A 16,530-nucleotide genomic window follows, 5' to 3' on the forward strand; every position below is an offset into this window, starting at 1 on the left:
TTCAGCGTATGTTACTTGATAAACTACCTTTAAATTTTATTCTGGAAGAAGTTATTAACTGTCCTATTAGGGAACAGCTAATTGTCGTTCAATTTTACCTCTGTTCTTAATATAATTAACTTTTCACCTTTACACGGGTAAAATGCGCTCAGTAATAAAATAATCTGGGGCGAAGCTCGCGAATGGCCCTCTACTATTAAAGGCCTGTTTCAGTGCGTCTGTCTGTCTGTTACTACCAAATGAATCATCAAAGCTCTAGCCTAGAAAAAAGCCTTACGTTAAGTAGAGCCGATTGAACGAACACATTTTCCTGGAAGCTTCTTTTTTAATAGAGCCTAAGCTCATTTTTCTTTTGAAATTTGCTGGAGAGTAGTTGCAAATGTACGAAAAATTTATATTTTAAAGCTGTTTACTTTTGTAGTTTTACAAAACAGGTGCTGCATTAGACTTCAGGGGAAGTTTTTGACATCTCACTTATGGCAAAACAGCGGAGTCTAGCTGATGGGCTCATGTATATATTCGAAACTCGTGCCCACCGTACCAAAAGTATTACTGCGTATTGTAAGGTATCGACGTTATAAAGTTTCAGGTTTTGCAAAAAAATATTAGGAAATGAGGTGATCTATGCTGGAACAAAAATCCTATTACGAGTAAAGGTAGTCAATATGGTGATCCTATCGACAGCTCGGCCTCTTCGGATTACTGGTATTAAGCCGCCTGTTTCTACGGTTCATCGAAACCTGTCGTAGAGGTGGCAGCGGGGAATAAGTTATGAATTAAGAAAGTATTTTCGTTACAAAGCCCACAATGCGCTCTATCTCATTTAATCAATCCTAACATTCCCGTAAAAAATGTTAAATTTCCTTGGTTTCAGGTATTTCAAAGTTTAAATGAAGATTAAGGTAACTATATTCAATGAATATGTCGATTTCATGTTTGAAAATCAATAGTATGTTATTTGTTACGTATTTTCTCATTACGATATTATTTTAGATCAATCTGTATCACATCGATACTTATTTTACTGAATGCCCTTTATGATAAAACTGTAAAGCGTCTCGCTGAATGTTATATTTAAACTACCACGAAAATAAACATGGCAAATACTTTTCCACGATACTGAACGAACGTATTGAAGTTGAAAATTGGCAATTATACTTAAAGTAGAGCAACATGTAACCAAAGGAGACTAATCCGTGCACCCATATTAAGATCGAGCGCACCCGGAACCCTTGCGACATTTACTGGAATATTCTTACTTAAACTGAGGCAAATTTTCATAAGCCTTCTCGAATGACTGCTACTAGTTAACTGATCGATAGTAACTTATTGACCAGACGAGTCTGAGCGCATTTAACTGGGCGTATTTCTCTCAAACGGTTCATAATTGTTAGCAGTCGTATCAACAACTTTTCTACTCTCCACAACAGTTCCCGTACCCATCTCCACCTTCCAGTCTTAATTTCCTTTTCGCTTTTGCTCGTGCCTCCTCCTCTCTCTTTTAAATTGTCGTCTGGCATTTTGAACAGAACTAAAAAAACAGAAGCGGTTCGTCTAAAGAACTCTATTCCACGTTGTTGCTACGAGAATCCAGTGTTCTTAATAATCCTCAACCTTTCCGTGGCTTTTCGGCTGCTATTGGTAGAGCCACTAACGTCCGTCTTCTTCATCAGTTTGTCGTTAGCTGTTGTTGTTTTTGTTTATTTCCCTCCCCACCGCTATTGACCTCCGTGTGCGCGCTCTCCAGTCCGCCGCGCGTCGTATATAGTCATGCTGCCTGTTCCTTGCGTCTGCTTGGCCGGGTGTTGCGTTGGGTTGTATTCTACTCGTTTGCACTCAGCCCTTCTCGCTCTTTCTTTCGTTTTCCGTATGTGCTCTCTACCAACGGCCGTGTTCTCTACTTGCGCCAGCTGCCTTTTGTCTTGCTACCGTCCCTTTTCGTACTGCTGGCGGTAGCGATCGTTCTATCCACTGCTGGTCCTTGACTACTCGTTCATTAGGCAGTTCGCTCGTTTGTTTGTCCCATCGTGCGCTCTATCGTGTCTAACGTTACTTGCGGCGCGGTAGACACGTCGTTGTATCTTTCGTAGCGCTGTTGTTGCTGTGTTGTTTTGCGCTTAGGACTGTCGAGGCACTGATACCGCCACAAGGTGACGGTAGGCACTGTGCCGTCGGCTGTAGCGGCGATCGACGTCAACGTCGTCGTGTCGTATCGCGCTGCGATTCTTTCCCACTCTGTTAGGTTCTCCCTCTCTCTGTTAGGTGCTCTCTCAGTCTTTTTGTATGTGTTCTGCTCTGGTTCGCCCGCTACGACCAGAGCGAGCGATTCGCCGACACTTCGTCGTGCTCTGCGGGGCAGTCGCTCATCGCGCCAGGGGAACGAAGCCGAGAACGAGTGAGTGCGTGCTGTCGTGCTGGCTAGCTTATAGTAATGACGAAGCCAGTGACTGACCCTATGACAACAGAGATAGCGAAGAGGTGGCAGAGGGACTAGTGTGTCTCGTGCGATTGCGGCGGCAGCGGCGATTGTCCTGAAACGGCTGCCGCCGCTGGCTTCTGTTGATCCTCCTGCCACCCCACTTTCTTCTACGTTACACTCGCTCTTAATGCCAAAGCCGTTAGAAGCGTTTCGTGGTTTCAGGTGCATCATGACTGTTTCTGACGGATTAAGGACAATTGAAGACTATTCTCGGCAGCGTGTTCCTGCTGCAGGTTGTTAGTGAGTATGAGAAGCGGCAAGTGAACCGGTCAGCGTTCGCCATCGTAGTTGTTCGTGGTAGATAAAGTAATGGTATACCATCCACACTAGTGCAGGCGGCTGACGCTGCTTCTTCTACTGCCATAGCAAAGAATATTCGTCGCTATGTGTATTGCATCGCGCTCGTAACTGCTTACTGTTCGTCACTCTTCTTTCGTTGGGTAGCTGCGTTGTTGCTATGATTATCCTAATTAGTTAGCAGTAAGCGCATTATTACGAGCATTGTGTATCGCGATGAGCGAAAACTAAAGGTGGATGGATGACACAGCTTTGTTTTGTAAGCGCGTGTGGCTGTAAGTGCTCCTGGAGCTGGTCGTATTGCTGCAGAAGCAATAATAGCGAAATAGTATAATATTATATGCGGTTGACTGTTAATAGTACTATTACGATTGCCATTGACAACGAGTGTGTGACTGGATACTAAGCAGACACCGTTTGAAAGACAGACGGATCAATAGATGAAGGACGAAGGAAGCGATTCACTGCTGGATCTGCGTAAAGCAGAACGACAGAGAATCGGAGAGCGCCAAACGGCACCAATGGTGGAATAATAAAAGATCGGAAAAAAAGTGTTCTTCATTCGATTACATTGTGCACACCACGATGGTCATCGGTTAAACGGCTCCTTGAACCGTTTGAGCAACTTTAGCTAAATTTAGCCTTTTTCATACCTTTTTCCGTTGCCGTATAGACAGAGGGACGAACACGTAGTAGTGGCGTTATTCGATTTTTCATGCTAGTAGCAATTGACGCTCTATTTGATTGGTTGCACCTGACATAAAAGTAACTAAGAACAAAGAAGCGTTGAAAAAAAGTAATACATAAAAAGGACAAGACACAGAGCGTACAGACATAATCTGAAACATCTGAAAGTGTTCCTCCTGTTAACGGTCGTGCTGACGCCGAAGGACGAAATAACCTTCTCGGAGAAATCGCCGTCAGTAGGCTTGTTGAAGCTGTGAAGTGCTACAAAACTGTGCCAAAGCCGAGTAAAACGATAGCAATAGAAGAATACCGAATACCAAGTAACCATAGTGCGATTACAATGGAGCGCAATTTTAGTTTGGTGGACCTTGTTAAATCTTCAAGTTGATAAACTACGTTTACAACCACAGCCTTGAATCAATCATTTGCTTACTGACCAGATATCGAACGTCGGACTCAGCGGAAATTCATCTCCAACAGATATCTCTGATGCATTTACCTCTTAAATATTGCCTATCTTTCACGTTTTCGCTGCCTCCCTTACTAATGCGGAGAAATATTTGGCCTGTTAGTATTTGAAGGTCTTATCTGCTTATGAGAACTTACCAGACAAGCCATTTAGCCAAGAAGCAAGAGGATTTTTGTCTGAAACGGATCTGTAAGGTGGATGAGACGAACGTAGATAACGCTTTAGATTACTTTTACTGAGCGCCACAGATAGCTCAGCTTCTCACGACAGGTCTTTTAGTGCAAGCGATTCTTGCGCGATGTAAGTGGAGTACATGAACCTGGCGGCCACTAGTGTGGCAGTTACTGCTGTGCGCAACTGTAGAGGTGTGCAAGCGTTTAAGCGTGTATTTGACGAAGACGACCACGACAAGACGCAATTCGATGTGATATTATGTAAATTTGCGTGTGTTGAGCTATCCGTGTACAGTTGGAGAGAAAACGCGCACAACGACGCAGGACGCACGACGAATACACGAACGTACAATAGTAGCAACGATGAATTTTCATTGCAGCGACAAATCGCGAACTGAACAGCAACAGGAACATCAACAACAACAAATGCAGCAGGGTCGTCGTAATTCGACTCAGTGGGTGCGTCTAAACGTAGGTGGAACGCATTTCCTCACGACGAAGACAACTCTGGCAAGGGATACAAATTCGTTCCTCTACAGACTCTGTCAGGACGACCCTGATCTTAACTCCGACACTGTAAGCCCTCTAACGTCCAGGTTATACTGTAATGGCAATTTTTTAAAGAAAGAAGTAACTGTTAGTAGGCTGAGCAAGACTTACAAAAAGTAGATGCCTAATATATGTCCATACCATAATTAATGTAATATGTTTGAAGAGTTAAAAAATAAGCTGTGAATACTTGTTGTAAGAACAAGTAGAAGCTGACTCGTGAGCTCAGACTATTTGCAATAGGCTATAATCAATTTACGTCTTTTGAGTTGCAAATTTTAATAGTGGAACACATTTTCTGTTTTTTTTTTTTAATATATGCAAATTTTTGGGTAAATCGACACATACGTACCCGATATCAAAAGACGTTTTCAATTTCAAGATATACGTACATGTATTTAATTTGAAAACGTAACACGTGATCTCTTGAGAACCCTAGGTTATATCGTGTATTGTTAACTTCTTATCTAATCTAACATTATATATATCGGCTATTGTATAGGATACCTGTACCGTGAGCTTGCACGTACTTAGGTTCCGGCTTCGCCGTCACCCAATAAATTTCTAAGATCAACTAATCATCACTGTAAAAACGTTAATCGCAGGCTACTTGATATATTTCAACTTATCAGTTTACAACCTGAAAGTTATATAATAACGAGTGAACTAATGTAATCATAAGGGATGGTGTAAAGTGTGTACTAGGAAGATACGGAAGAAAGAAACTCTTCTCGTATCAATTGAGTCTGCTTCTCAGTTGTCATTACTGAGAGGGAGTACCCAAAGCCTGCCCAGATATAGCGTTTTGCCTTTTTGCTCTCTGTGTATCTGTAATACACATGTTAAGCGTGGTTTTCTGCAATGACAAATAACGGCTATCAGCTGACATATCGTCAACTTGTTCGAAAACCAAAGAATTACTTATTACACCACTAATACTGTTAAATGCCTTATGTCCAATATATAACGTAGCGAAAGCATTTTTTTACTCTGTAAGCAATGGATTTGTCGGTTACTAAAAAGCAAAACACTCATCTGAGAATTTCAACTCCGAAGACCTGTACGAAATTGTAAGCTTTTTTTAATTGTATCCCAGTTGCTTTGTACCAGTACGTAGATTTATAAAAAACTTTTCCATTAGTTCGAGGCTACAGTACCTGAAAAAGGCAGAAAAACAGTACCTTAATAAAAGCCAAAATACGAGAAATCAACTTTATTTGTGATGACAATTTTGGTTGAACATGCGCTGAACCTAATTCCTTGCAAGTTCGCAATGCGATGTACCCGAAGAATATACTATATTTTTCTTTATGATCTTTGTTTAAAGCTTACCATTTGTTTTGCAGACAGTTTTCTTTCTGATACCCTATTTTGTATAATATAGATTCTTTAGCCGTTGTAGGCAAGCGACAGTATAGTTATCCACGATCGACCTTCTCTCTCCAGTACTTCATAACCGTTGTATACTGTCGCTTGACGAAATGTTTACCTTTTCATTTGAATAAAGCCAACGAGAAGTACGCTGATTATGTGTAGTCAGCGGTTATCGTTTGCTTCTAAATTGTGTATCAAGTATCTAGTATATCGATTGTTCATTGGTCGTTGGTCAATAGTCTAAACATACATTCTTTATTTTATTGGTCTATTTACAGAACGCTTTATCTATCTCCGTTTAATAAATACAACGCATAAGGTATTCGAGCTAAATTGGAACCAAATGTCATCCGTTTATAAGCTGTACGAAAACGGAAAAAGTTACTTGTATCATTGTAAAATTATTTGCATATTTCGACAGAAACGTAATTTGTGAGCGCGCTTACGCGATGTGACTGCAAACATTCCCAAATATTCAAGATTGCAAAAGTGTCAAAAAAAATACAACCGGAGAAGGCGTAAAATGTTAAGGTGAGACTAATAGCTGCGACTTGCCTGAACAATTGGAGATTAAGAGGCTCCTCTTGAAAGCAGCTGCAATTTCTGCACCAAAATAACAGTGTCGCCGAAAATGGCTTTTTGTACCAAGTGGATAGGCTTTCAAATTTTTTAATCTGATCTTGTGGAGTGGATGTTCTGTTTTGCTTCATGGAAGTCTTTTTCAAACTCTTCAGAAACCGAATGAAAGCTGGCAACAATATAAATCGTCGATTTCGGAAAATATTAAGTTCATCATTTTTGTGTAAATTCGTCCAGCGTAAAGACATTGAACTACAGCTAATCTGGGCCTATATTCTGAACACGAATCTCCTGCCTTCGCTGCGATGATTTGGTTGCCTTTGTTCGAGATATTATCCTAGAGTATTGATCAACAAACTACTAACTCTGTCTACTGTACATTCTGTATTAAGTATACTTAAGAGATTTGCAAGTGTCAGATGTGATGCAGAATTGGAATTTACCTATAAGGATCTATGTTCATACAGTCTATCATATATGCTTCGTTCGATTATTGGAGATCGGCGCCCACTTTGCAAAAATATTCTTTAAATCAAGACATTTAAAGCATTGCAGGTAACCTGTGCAACTGAGAAAGTCGTTGCAGGATACTGTAAAAATACGGGATTGCTGTGCTTCTTTTTTATGCGAATGTCGACGGATCTGTTCGCCCATGCTGCCACTCGACCAAGGCGTTGTTTAGCCCTTTCAAACATGCTTCTGATGACATTAAACGGCAGCGGATAGGGCGAAATGAGATCGAATCGGCTATTTATGATTTCCTGTGCGAGATGACAGGATTGTCGACAGTCTCTATCGTCGTTGTGGTTGAAGCATCGTACGTTATTCCCTCTTCAAAGAACGCCTTCAGCGCTTGTTTGTGCCAGAGTATTGCGTTGATTGTCTGTGTGAATGTGTATGGGTTCGGATATATGCGCAGACTATATTGGGAGAAGTTTGAACGCTAACGGAATTCCCAAAATGATTCTATAAGGCGGCTTGGCAAGGTTTGTCCCTATACGGACATCGAAGTCACCTCCTCCGCCATCACTGCCAGCACGGCTACTGCCACCACTGTCACTCTTTGGTGGTAAAACTAAATATGAGTTTAGATAGTTATTGTATTTGTAGTATTCTCAGCAACTTCTACCCCTCTCGGTTCTCTCGGCCAACAGGCCGTAGCAAGCAGTCACTAACCCCCAGAGCCCAAAGGCCTCGATTGCGGGACCCTTATGCCAGTGATCGAATTAAGTTCACCAATGAACCTCAGCCTCAGCCGCAGCTTTCATTTCTGCCACTGCTACACGCACACCCCATGCTGAGACCCTGCACAGCCTGCTAACGTCAGTGGGGCGTACGTCAACGGCTCCGGTTATGGTGGTGATGAGCGCGGCGCGGAATGCCATTCTACAGAAAGAGCAATGGGCGCGCGTGAGAACAGAAACTAACCAAATGCTAGTCTATGTACCGTATTGCCAGCGACCCTCACGCACACTCGCAGGGATACGCAGACGAGCACCGTTTGTTGTCAGCGTTCTCTCTCTGATTGACGCTGTGTCAGAACTGATCGTTCCCGCCGGCCTAAACAAATGCACAAATATATCTGGGTTGCTTCGTCCGCTTTCTTAAATCGTGTTTTTGGTCACAGTATGCACATACTCAAACTTAGTCATAAATAAAGTGGTATAGTATCATAGGCCGGGTGTAAACGTAAATGGCTTCTTTTTCATTAGAGCAAATACGACGACAGATCGTTTAGTGGTCGTCGAAACATCTGTTTGTGCGTGCTCACATCCTGACAACCTATTGCAATGGTTAGATGTAAGGGTGAAATACACTGATGTGAATTTTATGCTATTAAAGACCCTTCTTCGTTCTGGGAGTTTCGGCTGAGTTCGAAACTAGACCAAGCCCGGCTATAGGGACGATACTTAGTCATAGCCGGCTTTGGCTGGATTTGGTTGTCTAATCATCGAGTTACTTTCTGGACCATGAATGTTCCTGCTGTTTCTGGCACTAAACAATGTATGTGCAATGCCATTCCTAGCTACGTTGTATTGTATTATGCTAATAAGCTGTTATGCATTTATACGGCAGAAATAACGAGGGACATTCCCGTTTCCCAACCGTCCGTTTATCGGTTTTCGTTGCTGGGCTGACACATCAGTAAGTCTAGAACCAGGGATCTAAAGAGAACGATGAAACTAGATGAGTGGTACCAAAAGGTGTATTGTAAAGCCTGTTTTAGATAAACTTTGTTAAGTAAGATAATTTGTCGCTGCTGCTTTTTGTAAGAGTTTCCTTCGAAATGGCCTCTTTTAGAACATTGCCATTATGATGCACATATATGCACTAGTAGGTAAAAACAGGAAAACAATTATGATGCAATAATTTGCTCGTAAGGAGCTGGCTAGTTAAAGTGCTACTGTTGGCTGATGATTTTAATTGTAGGTCTGCCCTAACCCTTTTGAGGATAAAGCAGCTAGCTGGCGATGTCAAGCATCTTCCGATGATTACTTGAAATGATGTCATTTATTTTTTTCATGAGCAACTAATATGGTTTGAGTGTGTCAAATGGCTACACATTGTACATTAATAAAGGCGAAGGCATGTGACATGCCTGTTCACTGTGCTGTTGTTTCATTCATTTAAGACAAGTTTTAATAGCTCAGCCATAATAATTAAAATATTAGTATTAATATATGTAGTCGTGAACTAAATCAGCTGCACAACGTCAGAACAGCTGTACTGTCGCAAACATGGCTTACCAATAAACCACGCGAAGTAACAATACGTCGAATTTATTTAATATTTTATATATACATATTATGTTTTGGTAAGTTATGCTAGCCAGGCGGGTATTTCAAGATGAATAAATAAAGCAAAACGAGTTCTTGAGACATCTGTGTGTTCATTCATATTCATTTATTTGTTCAGCGCATTCAAATTAAAGTTATTAAATCAGAAAACCTTAGTTAAAGTTCTGCATAGGTCGTTCAAAACATCCAGATCACTCTTTCGATTTTAACTCATCTGGGTGGGCTTTAGGCTTTTTTTTTTGTTGTGTCATCTAGCTTGATTTTTTGTTGTCTGATATGACTCAAAATTGTTCATTGCATTAATGTTTACTTTTCATTGCCTTGAAATGCCCAAAACTGATAACTAAAGAATAATGGTTCTTTACTACTGATTTTTAATAGACATCAGAAAACATTGAACTATAATTCAATCTCTAGTGAAGGAAGACTATGTTTATTTTCGCAGCCACCTGTGTAAATTTCACCACTTCTTACTGTCATGTTCGGTTAACAGGATGAAACAGGAGCGTATATGATCGACAGGGACCCTACATACTTTGGGCCTATCCTAAACTACTTGCGCCATGGCAAACTCATTATTGAGAAGAACCTCTCTGAGGAAGGTATGTACAGATTATGGAGTCGTAATACCGAACATTATTGCAATAGGAATCTGACTTTACTAAGCAAGTGGTTGTTACCATCAAGCCTAAAGTTTGCCAACGGTCGTTGTTCTTTTAAAATTTTAGGAAAACCACAGTTTTTCGAAAATTGCAGTCTTTGTGTTGTCCTTAGAGCAAGTGGATAAAGGTAAATAAAACATGAATACTCGCAGAGTAAATTAAAAGAACTATTCCTAGTCGACTCAAAGAAGCTTTTTTTAGCAAAATACTCCTCTAATCGCTTTACAGCGTTCTTTTGCTTTACAATCTGGAGCTTTGTCAAGGAAGTAGATCAAATTAATGATGACTAGGAATAAAGAATTAACCAAAAGTAAATGTATGTGTTTCGAATTAGCAATCGCGTCATGTGCAGATTGTGATCCCATAAATGCTGGCTATAATATAAGGCATCTTATCACGACTACTGATAGGAGCTGTGCGCTGTAGTAACACATCTTCTCGTTTGTTGCGTGTTTCTAAATCTGGCCCGTAGGTGTGCTCGAGGAAGCTGAATTTTATAATATTACGGAGCTAATCAAGGTAAGCTCGGCGTGGATAGACTATAATTGACGAAATCAGTTTAAAAAGAATCATGACATTTATCTATGTCATCTTTATTTAGAATATCATTTGTGCAAAATGTTAGCAAATATTGCAGTTTTCCTTATATATCTATACAAAAGCTCTTTTTTAAAATATCTCAACAGAGCCTTTTAAGTATTTGGTATAGCCGTGGCCAGAAGAATTTCTGACTACAAGCAACCTACTGGGCTCGCTGAAACAAATAAGAATATCGTATTGTAGAAGTCGAGTAATTCGCTAAAATGTGGGTCTATCCAATAAAATGAGCAGTAACTAATTCACCTTTTTTCTATAAATTTACTTCGTTTTCTAGATGCTCAAGAAAGCAATAGCAGATCGGAACTCGAAGACAAAGCTGGCATCTGACGGGCACAAACACGTTTATCGAGTACTACAGTGCCACGAGGATGAACTCACGCAAATGGTGTCGACGATGAGTGACGGCTGGAAATTTGAACAACTCATTCCGATCGGTAATAATTGTATTATTATTGAGCCTTTTTTAAAGTAATTTAGCTGGTAACGTCAAGCCAACACCTCGGGCAACAAAAATAGAAAGAAACATGGCACATATAGGTATGGGGCTACGATTATCACTAATAGGTCGTATTAGTTTAATTTTTTACGGTGGTGTCCTGTTGAATCGAAACGTTTCAGGCTCGTCGTACACGTACGGGACGGACGATCAGGCCGAATTTCTCTGCGTGGTGTCACGGGAGTGTGCCAATTCACAGGGTCTCGAAGGGAAGGATCGCGCGCAGGTACATATATTTTTTTGAAAAATATCACGATGTAGCTTGCAACATGTAGTATTGAAAAAAGGAAGATACCTCTTCGATACGGAAAATCTTGTTCAATTTGCAACGTATGAATCTTACACTCTATCGAATTAATTACTGAGATTCATTAACAAAGGACAGACAACTTGCAAGAAGACGGTCTGTTTCCAAAGGCGAAGTTCGAATGTGGATTAGTTCAATACAGGATGTTAAAAAAAGCTGTCCGTGTAAAGTGTTCAAAAAGACATGCAGCTCTATGGAATTAATGTGTCTACTTTAATATGCCTGCTAAGCTTGTTCAACCGGTTTTTTGTGTTTTAGCTTATTCAGCAGAAAGCCGCACGGATGTGATTCCGATAGGGGATCTCGGTAGATCCCGACACTCGAGGCGGCTTTAAGCGACACTCCCCTCAAACCGACAAACGCCTTTTTTTGCACATCCCAGGATCGCCTTCCTGCGCAGGACTACTACAGCAGTCTGATATTTGGATTAGCCACCAACTGTTGGTTGCGCGGTCACACAAATAGTCGATTTTACGAGCCTATTTTATCTTCAACGAAAAGAAGACGTCCAGGAAGACACATGCATATGTTGAGACGACTTGTGAATAACTTACAAGAGTCATATGACTTACTAGCATATTCTATTATCTAGCAGCTGAATCGATTTCATTAGCGACACCGGCACTTTTAAGGGTACACGAAGAGGTTCCAGCATAATGACTGCACCAAATCAAGATAATAGTTAGACAATTGGCAACGAAATGAATGTCAACGAATATCGCCGAAGAAAACCGAAAAGGCTTCAATGTATGTATGCTTAAGCGACGTTTTAACGTGTCAGCTTCTTCACTCATTAACATTAGGACAATTTGGACTGCGCTTATATTGAACATTGTATATTTGGGGGTAGCTGAATCAGTGCGTTTGTACCGAATAGATAATGGTATGTGTATAGAAGTAAATATAATCATACAGGAGGCGTCTGTACATGGCATAAACCGAAAACCGTAGTGATCGGTGCCCGCGTCAGGCAAACAGCTGCTTAACGGTTGGGCTTGGTAAGATCACTCTTGGTGGGCTCTTCGTAAGACCGAATAATTATAATTGCATCTCGTTCGATTTATAATTATCTGTGCATCACAACAAATGTGATGTGAGATGTAATTACTAATAAAGAACGGCAGAAATATAATTCCATTCGGTCCTTTACCTGGTTATGTGGCGCATTGCGAAAAGAATCTGACTCCAAGCATGCGAGGCTCACGTAGGAGCCATCCACGGACAACAGTATAAGGCGTGCGAAAAAATGTCGATGAAGAGAACGATGGTGGCTGTCTGTTGACTATATGGAAAGTCTAAAAACTATTGCAGCAAGTCTATAATAATTATTGAATGATTATGTTTTTCGGATGGATTACTGTATGATAATCTCAAAGGCCTTTTACATTCGCCAACTTTTTAAATAAAAGAAGAATTAAGCATCTTATATTGGGATTCGGGCTATTTGCATTTGGCTGAGTGCGACCTACTTAACGAAAAATTAGATTGCCACTAAACAGGCGACGAAGGCTTATTTTAAAGATGATTATCTTGACAATTTAACTATTGTTATTATTACTACCTCGTAAAGCGAATATAAAAATGTTTCCGTATCCGTATAGGAAAGCTAATTCGATCGTTAAGCGACCACCGAGTGGCTTATAGTAATGAGCGACACGATTCATTAGTTGGTCCTATTAAGAAATGACGCCACGGATTGAAAGTTCTAGTAATGCATATACAGGAGAAAAGTTACTTGCCAAATTTAAATTTCGTTTTTAGTCTACACTGACAAAGATTTCCTTCAAACCTACTATTAATTTCATTAAGGGCGAGAGGATTTTCACAATGAAAATCTATTCTAAAAGGAACCCACTATTAAGCCGCATCAAATCATCGAAATTGTACCGCGATGTAAGCAAAAAATGAGCTGCGGGTAGTTATTGAAAACCCTGTATATATTTATACATATATGAAGTAACATCAGTAGGAATACGTCTTGAGAAAAAAGTGATAAACAATATTCTAATATTTAAGAAAAACAAATGTACAAGCTGAATGATTACGTGATTATGGTAATTGATTGCATAATTTCATTTACGAAATACTTGATAAGTATTGTGATTATAGCGGCAAAAGCCTCAGTATATTAATCTACATGAAATTCACATGAAGCGCGTCATATCTGCTGTTCTCTGTGCAAAATATGCTTCCCATTTTTATTCGATAGCGTTGAAAATTCAACATTCTCGAATCGTTGTTTTTTTGAAAATTAAGCTGGAATGGGCCTTTCTGGAAACCACAAATCGACGGAGTGCGTTTGACTCGTTCTGACAAACTGCCTCTAAACGCACTACGCAAGATATACGTATCTAACAAATAAGGAAACATTCCACGGTACCATCTACAATAATAAAATTAACCTCATTCATGCACGAATGAGGCTAAGCCTGAGATTGTGTGGGTTTGCACAACTAGAAATCTGTGAGTGTGACTATAATGCCGTATTGTTTAGCGCAGTTTTAAACGTAGCTTATCCATCAGCCGATAAAAAGAAAAGTACTCTAGAGAATGACGAGTTCGGTTCCGTCGAAGTGGGCGGGGTAAAATCCGACTTCAGTATGGTGCCCCCCTCGTTATAAGCCGGTACATGATTCAACACGAACCTGATGTAACATCATCGTAGGGTTACTCTCACGTTGCATAGTGCGATGGGTATATGTGTAAGCGTCTTCAAATAATGTCTTCTCTTTTAACTCAGACACATGCTACTTAATAACTGGTCCGAGCTTTTCACAAGAAAACACAAGGAAAAATAGTACTTCTGGGCCAACAGCCAGTATACTGCGAATTAGACTAGGTTTTACATTACTTTTGCTAGGATACCGATTATCTCACCTTAATCTTTTTTTTACCTTTCATCAACAATCTAAGCTCGGGTCATTCTCCTGTACAGGGTTGATTTTTTGTTCTACTTGAATGAGTGGAAGGATCTACGGCGGTGACCCTTATACCTCACTTGCCTTATTTCCAGCAGATACAAATTTGGCAACTGTTTCTTCAACAATGGCCACTATCCTGCCTTTTACCATTTACATGTGAGATATGCTAGAAAAACGTGCTGACGGCTACTGCTAGAACACGGATATTACGACTGTAACCATTAATTAAGTATGAACTGTCAATGTTTTTATTACGCATATAAATATGGTTAATATTGCTGTTAATTATAGTGTGATGGAAAACCGCAAAACCAGTAAAGTAGGAATACAAGCTAGACTGGCAAAACGTGTCTAGTGCTTAGGATCTCTACTGAGAAATGAATGGTGCATGACGAACAGATTGTATCAAAATCGTTACTTATAATGATTGATTTTCAGTTAGAGTTACCGAAAAATTCATGTTTTAGGCTTTGACAATGTTGAGCAATGAAATCTTGATGAAAACACTTGACTAATAAATTCAGTTCTTAGTACTAGAATTACTCATGGTAGAAATCACAGCGAAGCCATGAGTATTATTATAGTTGTCATTATTAATACTCTCTATGCTATTTACAGCAACAAAACCTACTGCCCAACAGCCGGTCATGCAATCTCGAACTTATGACATCCGACATTTACTTCTTTATGACAAAGACACCTTACCTTAGCGATCGGTAAATACAGTTCAATGCACACCAGATTACAATGGTGACGATGATTAGGGTAAACTGAAGTACAGCTTACCAAAAAGCTGCGAATGCTGCATATGATAATGATGCAATATTTATCAACGGGGTTCTATATTTCGATACTTCTTTTTGGGACGGTTCAGCATAACTGACCTTTGACCAAGCGAGATACATTGCATCTCCACCGTTGAATGCACCGTAGCAAACAATGATGGTAACAAAGCAACACTGTGGATGTATCTAGTAGTTAATTACGATTTGCTCGAAGAGTAATGTATCGATCCTTCATAGCCGCCAGGTTTCTGTAAGATTCGCTGTTCACTCTTTCTCTACTTTCCTCCGAAAAATTAGTTAAATCACAAGCAGCCGCACACTAACCTCCAGGAGAATTTTCGAAAGAATTTCCTCATTTTAAGACCTGTTAACTACCTATTGCTAGAACTAAAAGTAATAATAAATTAAAAGAACTAATTTGTTTACTGAACGAGGCGTTACACATTGCGGAGGATGAAATAAGAGCTACAAATACGGTATGTGCACGCGCTGTAACACCTTACATTTCCGAAGGAAGTGACTGTTGACTAAAAAGTAAATAGATCCATAAAAGTCGCCCTAGCGTCCATTGTTCTTATTGAGCCTTTGTCATTTCGTAACACAAAGTTTATTAATAAAGTGTAGTTATGCGAATGTTATTAAATCTATAATTTTTAGCAGCGTTTAGAGCAACTGTTAAAAATTTAGATCGTTATGATGTCCTATGTTCAATAAAATAGAGCATAATAAGCTGTGAAAACACTTAAAGCTTCTAACGATTACGCTAAATGCTGTTAAAAAATACATCATATACTACAAGACATTATCAAGATCCAACATAGTAGACGCACTCTGCACAGGTCTGAGAGCTTCCAAAGCAAGCTGCGAAAATGTGAATTACAAGAAATAATTCTCCAGTAACTCGTCGAGCAACTTTCGAAACGAATGCCATTATCATACAACGTTTAAGCGATAATTACCTTCCCATTGCTGATAATGGCACTTTCACATGGTTACCGGGACACATCCTTGAGTGTCGTTTTCTTTATATCGATTGGTATTGGCCTAAATATACATAAATGCGCAGACAATGTCAAATTAATATGCCTAAGATGGGCTTCTTGTGGATGTCCTTACGTGCGCGACAATAGCTCAAACGATGCTTGCCAGGATAGAAGACGCAACTTGGTCGCTATAACGACGTATTAATTCAAGCCCGGTTTTAACTGCACGCGATCGCCCAAAGACTCGTCAGTTTTTTAAGCCACGCTTTACAACGTACATTACTTCTTGGGTAAAAGTTCTTTGGCGGTCAGTCCCTCGAAATCGGTGACAAGTTCGTCCGGATGATCTTTTCGATAGCGTTTCTGTCAAA

The 16,530-nt window shown here is 40.0% G+C and overlaps 1 protein-coding gene across 1 annotated transcript; it reads left to right on the forward strand.

The window, feature by feature from the left end:
- Positions 1-1,732: 1,732 nt before the first annotated feature.
- Positions 1,733-15,738, forward strand: LOC111265518 (BTB/POZ domain-containing protein KCTD5). The gene is made up of 6 exons (XM_022842279.2): positions 1,733-4,681; positions 9,899-10,007; positions 10,540-10,586; positions 10,942-11,101; positions 11,286-11,389; positions 11,729-15,738. Exons 1-6 carry the CDS (start codon positions 4,469-4,471, stop codon positions 11,756-11,758), a joined length of 663 nt encoding a protein of 220 aa, XP_022698014.1. The 5' UTR covers positions 1,733-4,468; the 3' UTR covers positions 11,759-15,738.
- The last annotated feature ends 792 nt before the right edge of the window (positions 15,739-16,530 follow it).

Source organism: Varroa jacobsoni, unplaced genomic scaffold (assembly GCF_002532875.2).
Source record: "Varroa jacobsoni isolate VJ856 unplaced genomic scaffold, vjacob_1.0 scaffold_977, whole genome shotgun sequence".
In the NCBI taxonomy this organism is placed as follows: Eukaryota; Metazoa; Arthropoda; class Arachnida; order Mesostigmata; family Varroidae; genus Varroa; species Varroa jacobsoni.

Excerpts from the sequence above, each read along its gene's own strand:
- LOC111265518 (XM_022842279.2), top strand. The coding sequence starts at position 4,469 with ATGAATTTTCATTGCAGCGACAAATCGCGAACTGAACAGCAACAGGAA. Across the intron at positions 4,682-9,898 it reads CTGATCTTAACTCCGACACT|GATGAAACAGGAGCGTATAT; the intron begins GTAAGCCCTCTA and ends TTCGGTTAACAG. Across the intron at positions 11,390-11,728 it reads AAGGGAAGGATCGCGCGCAG|CTTATTCAGCAGAAAGCCGC; the intron begins GTACATATATTT and ends TTTGTGTTTTAG.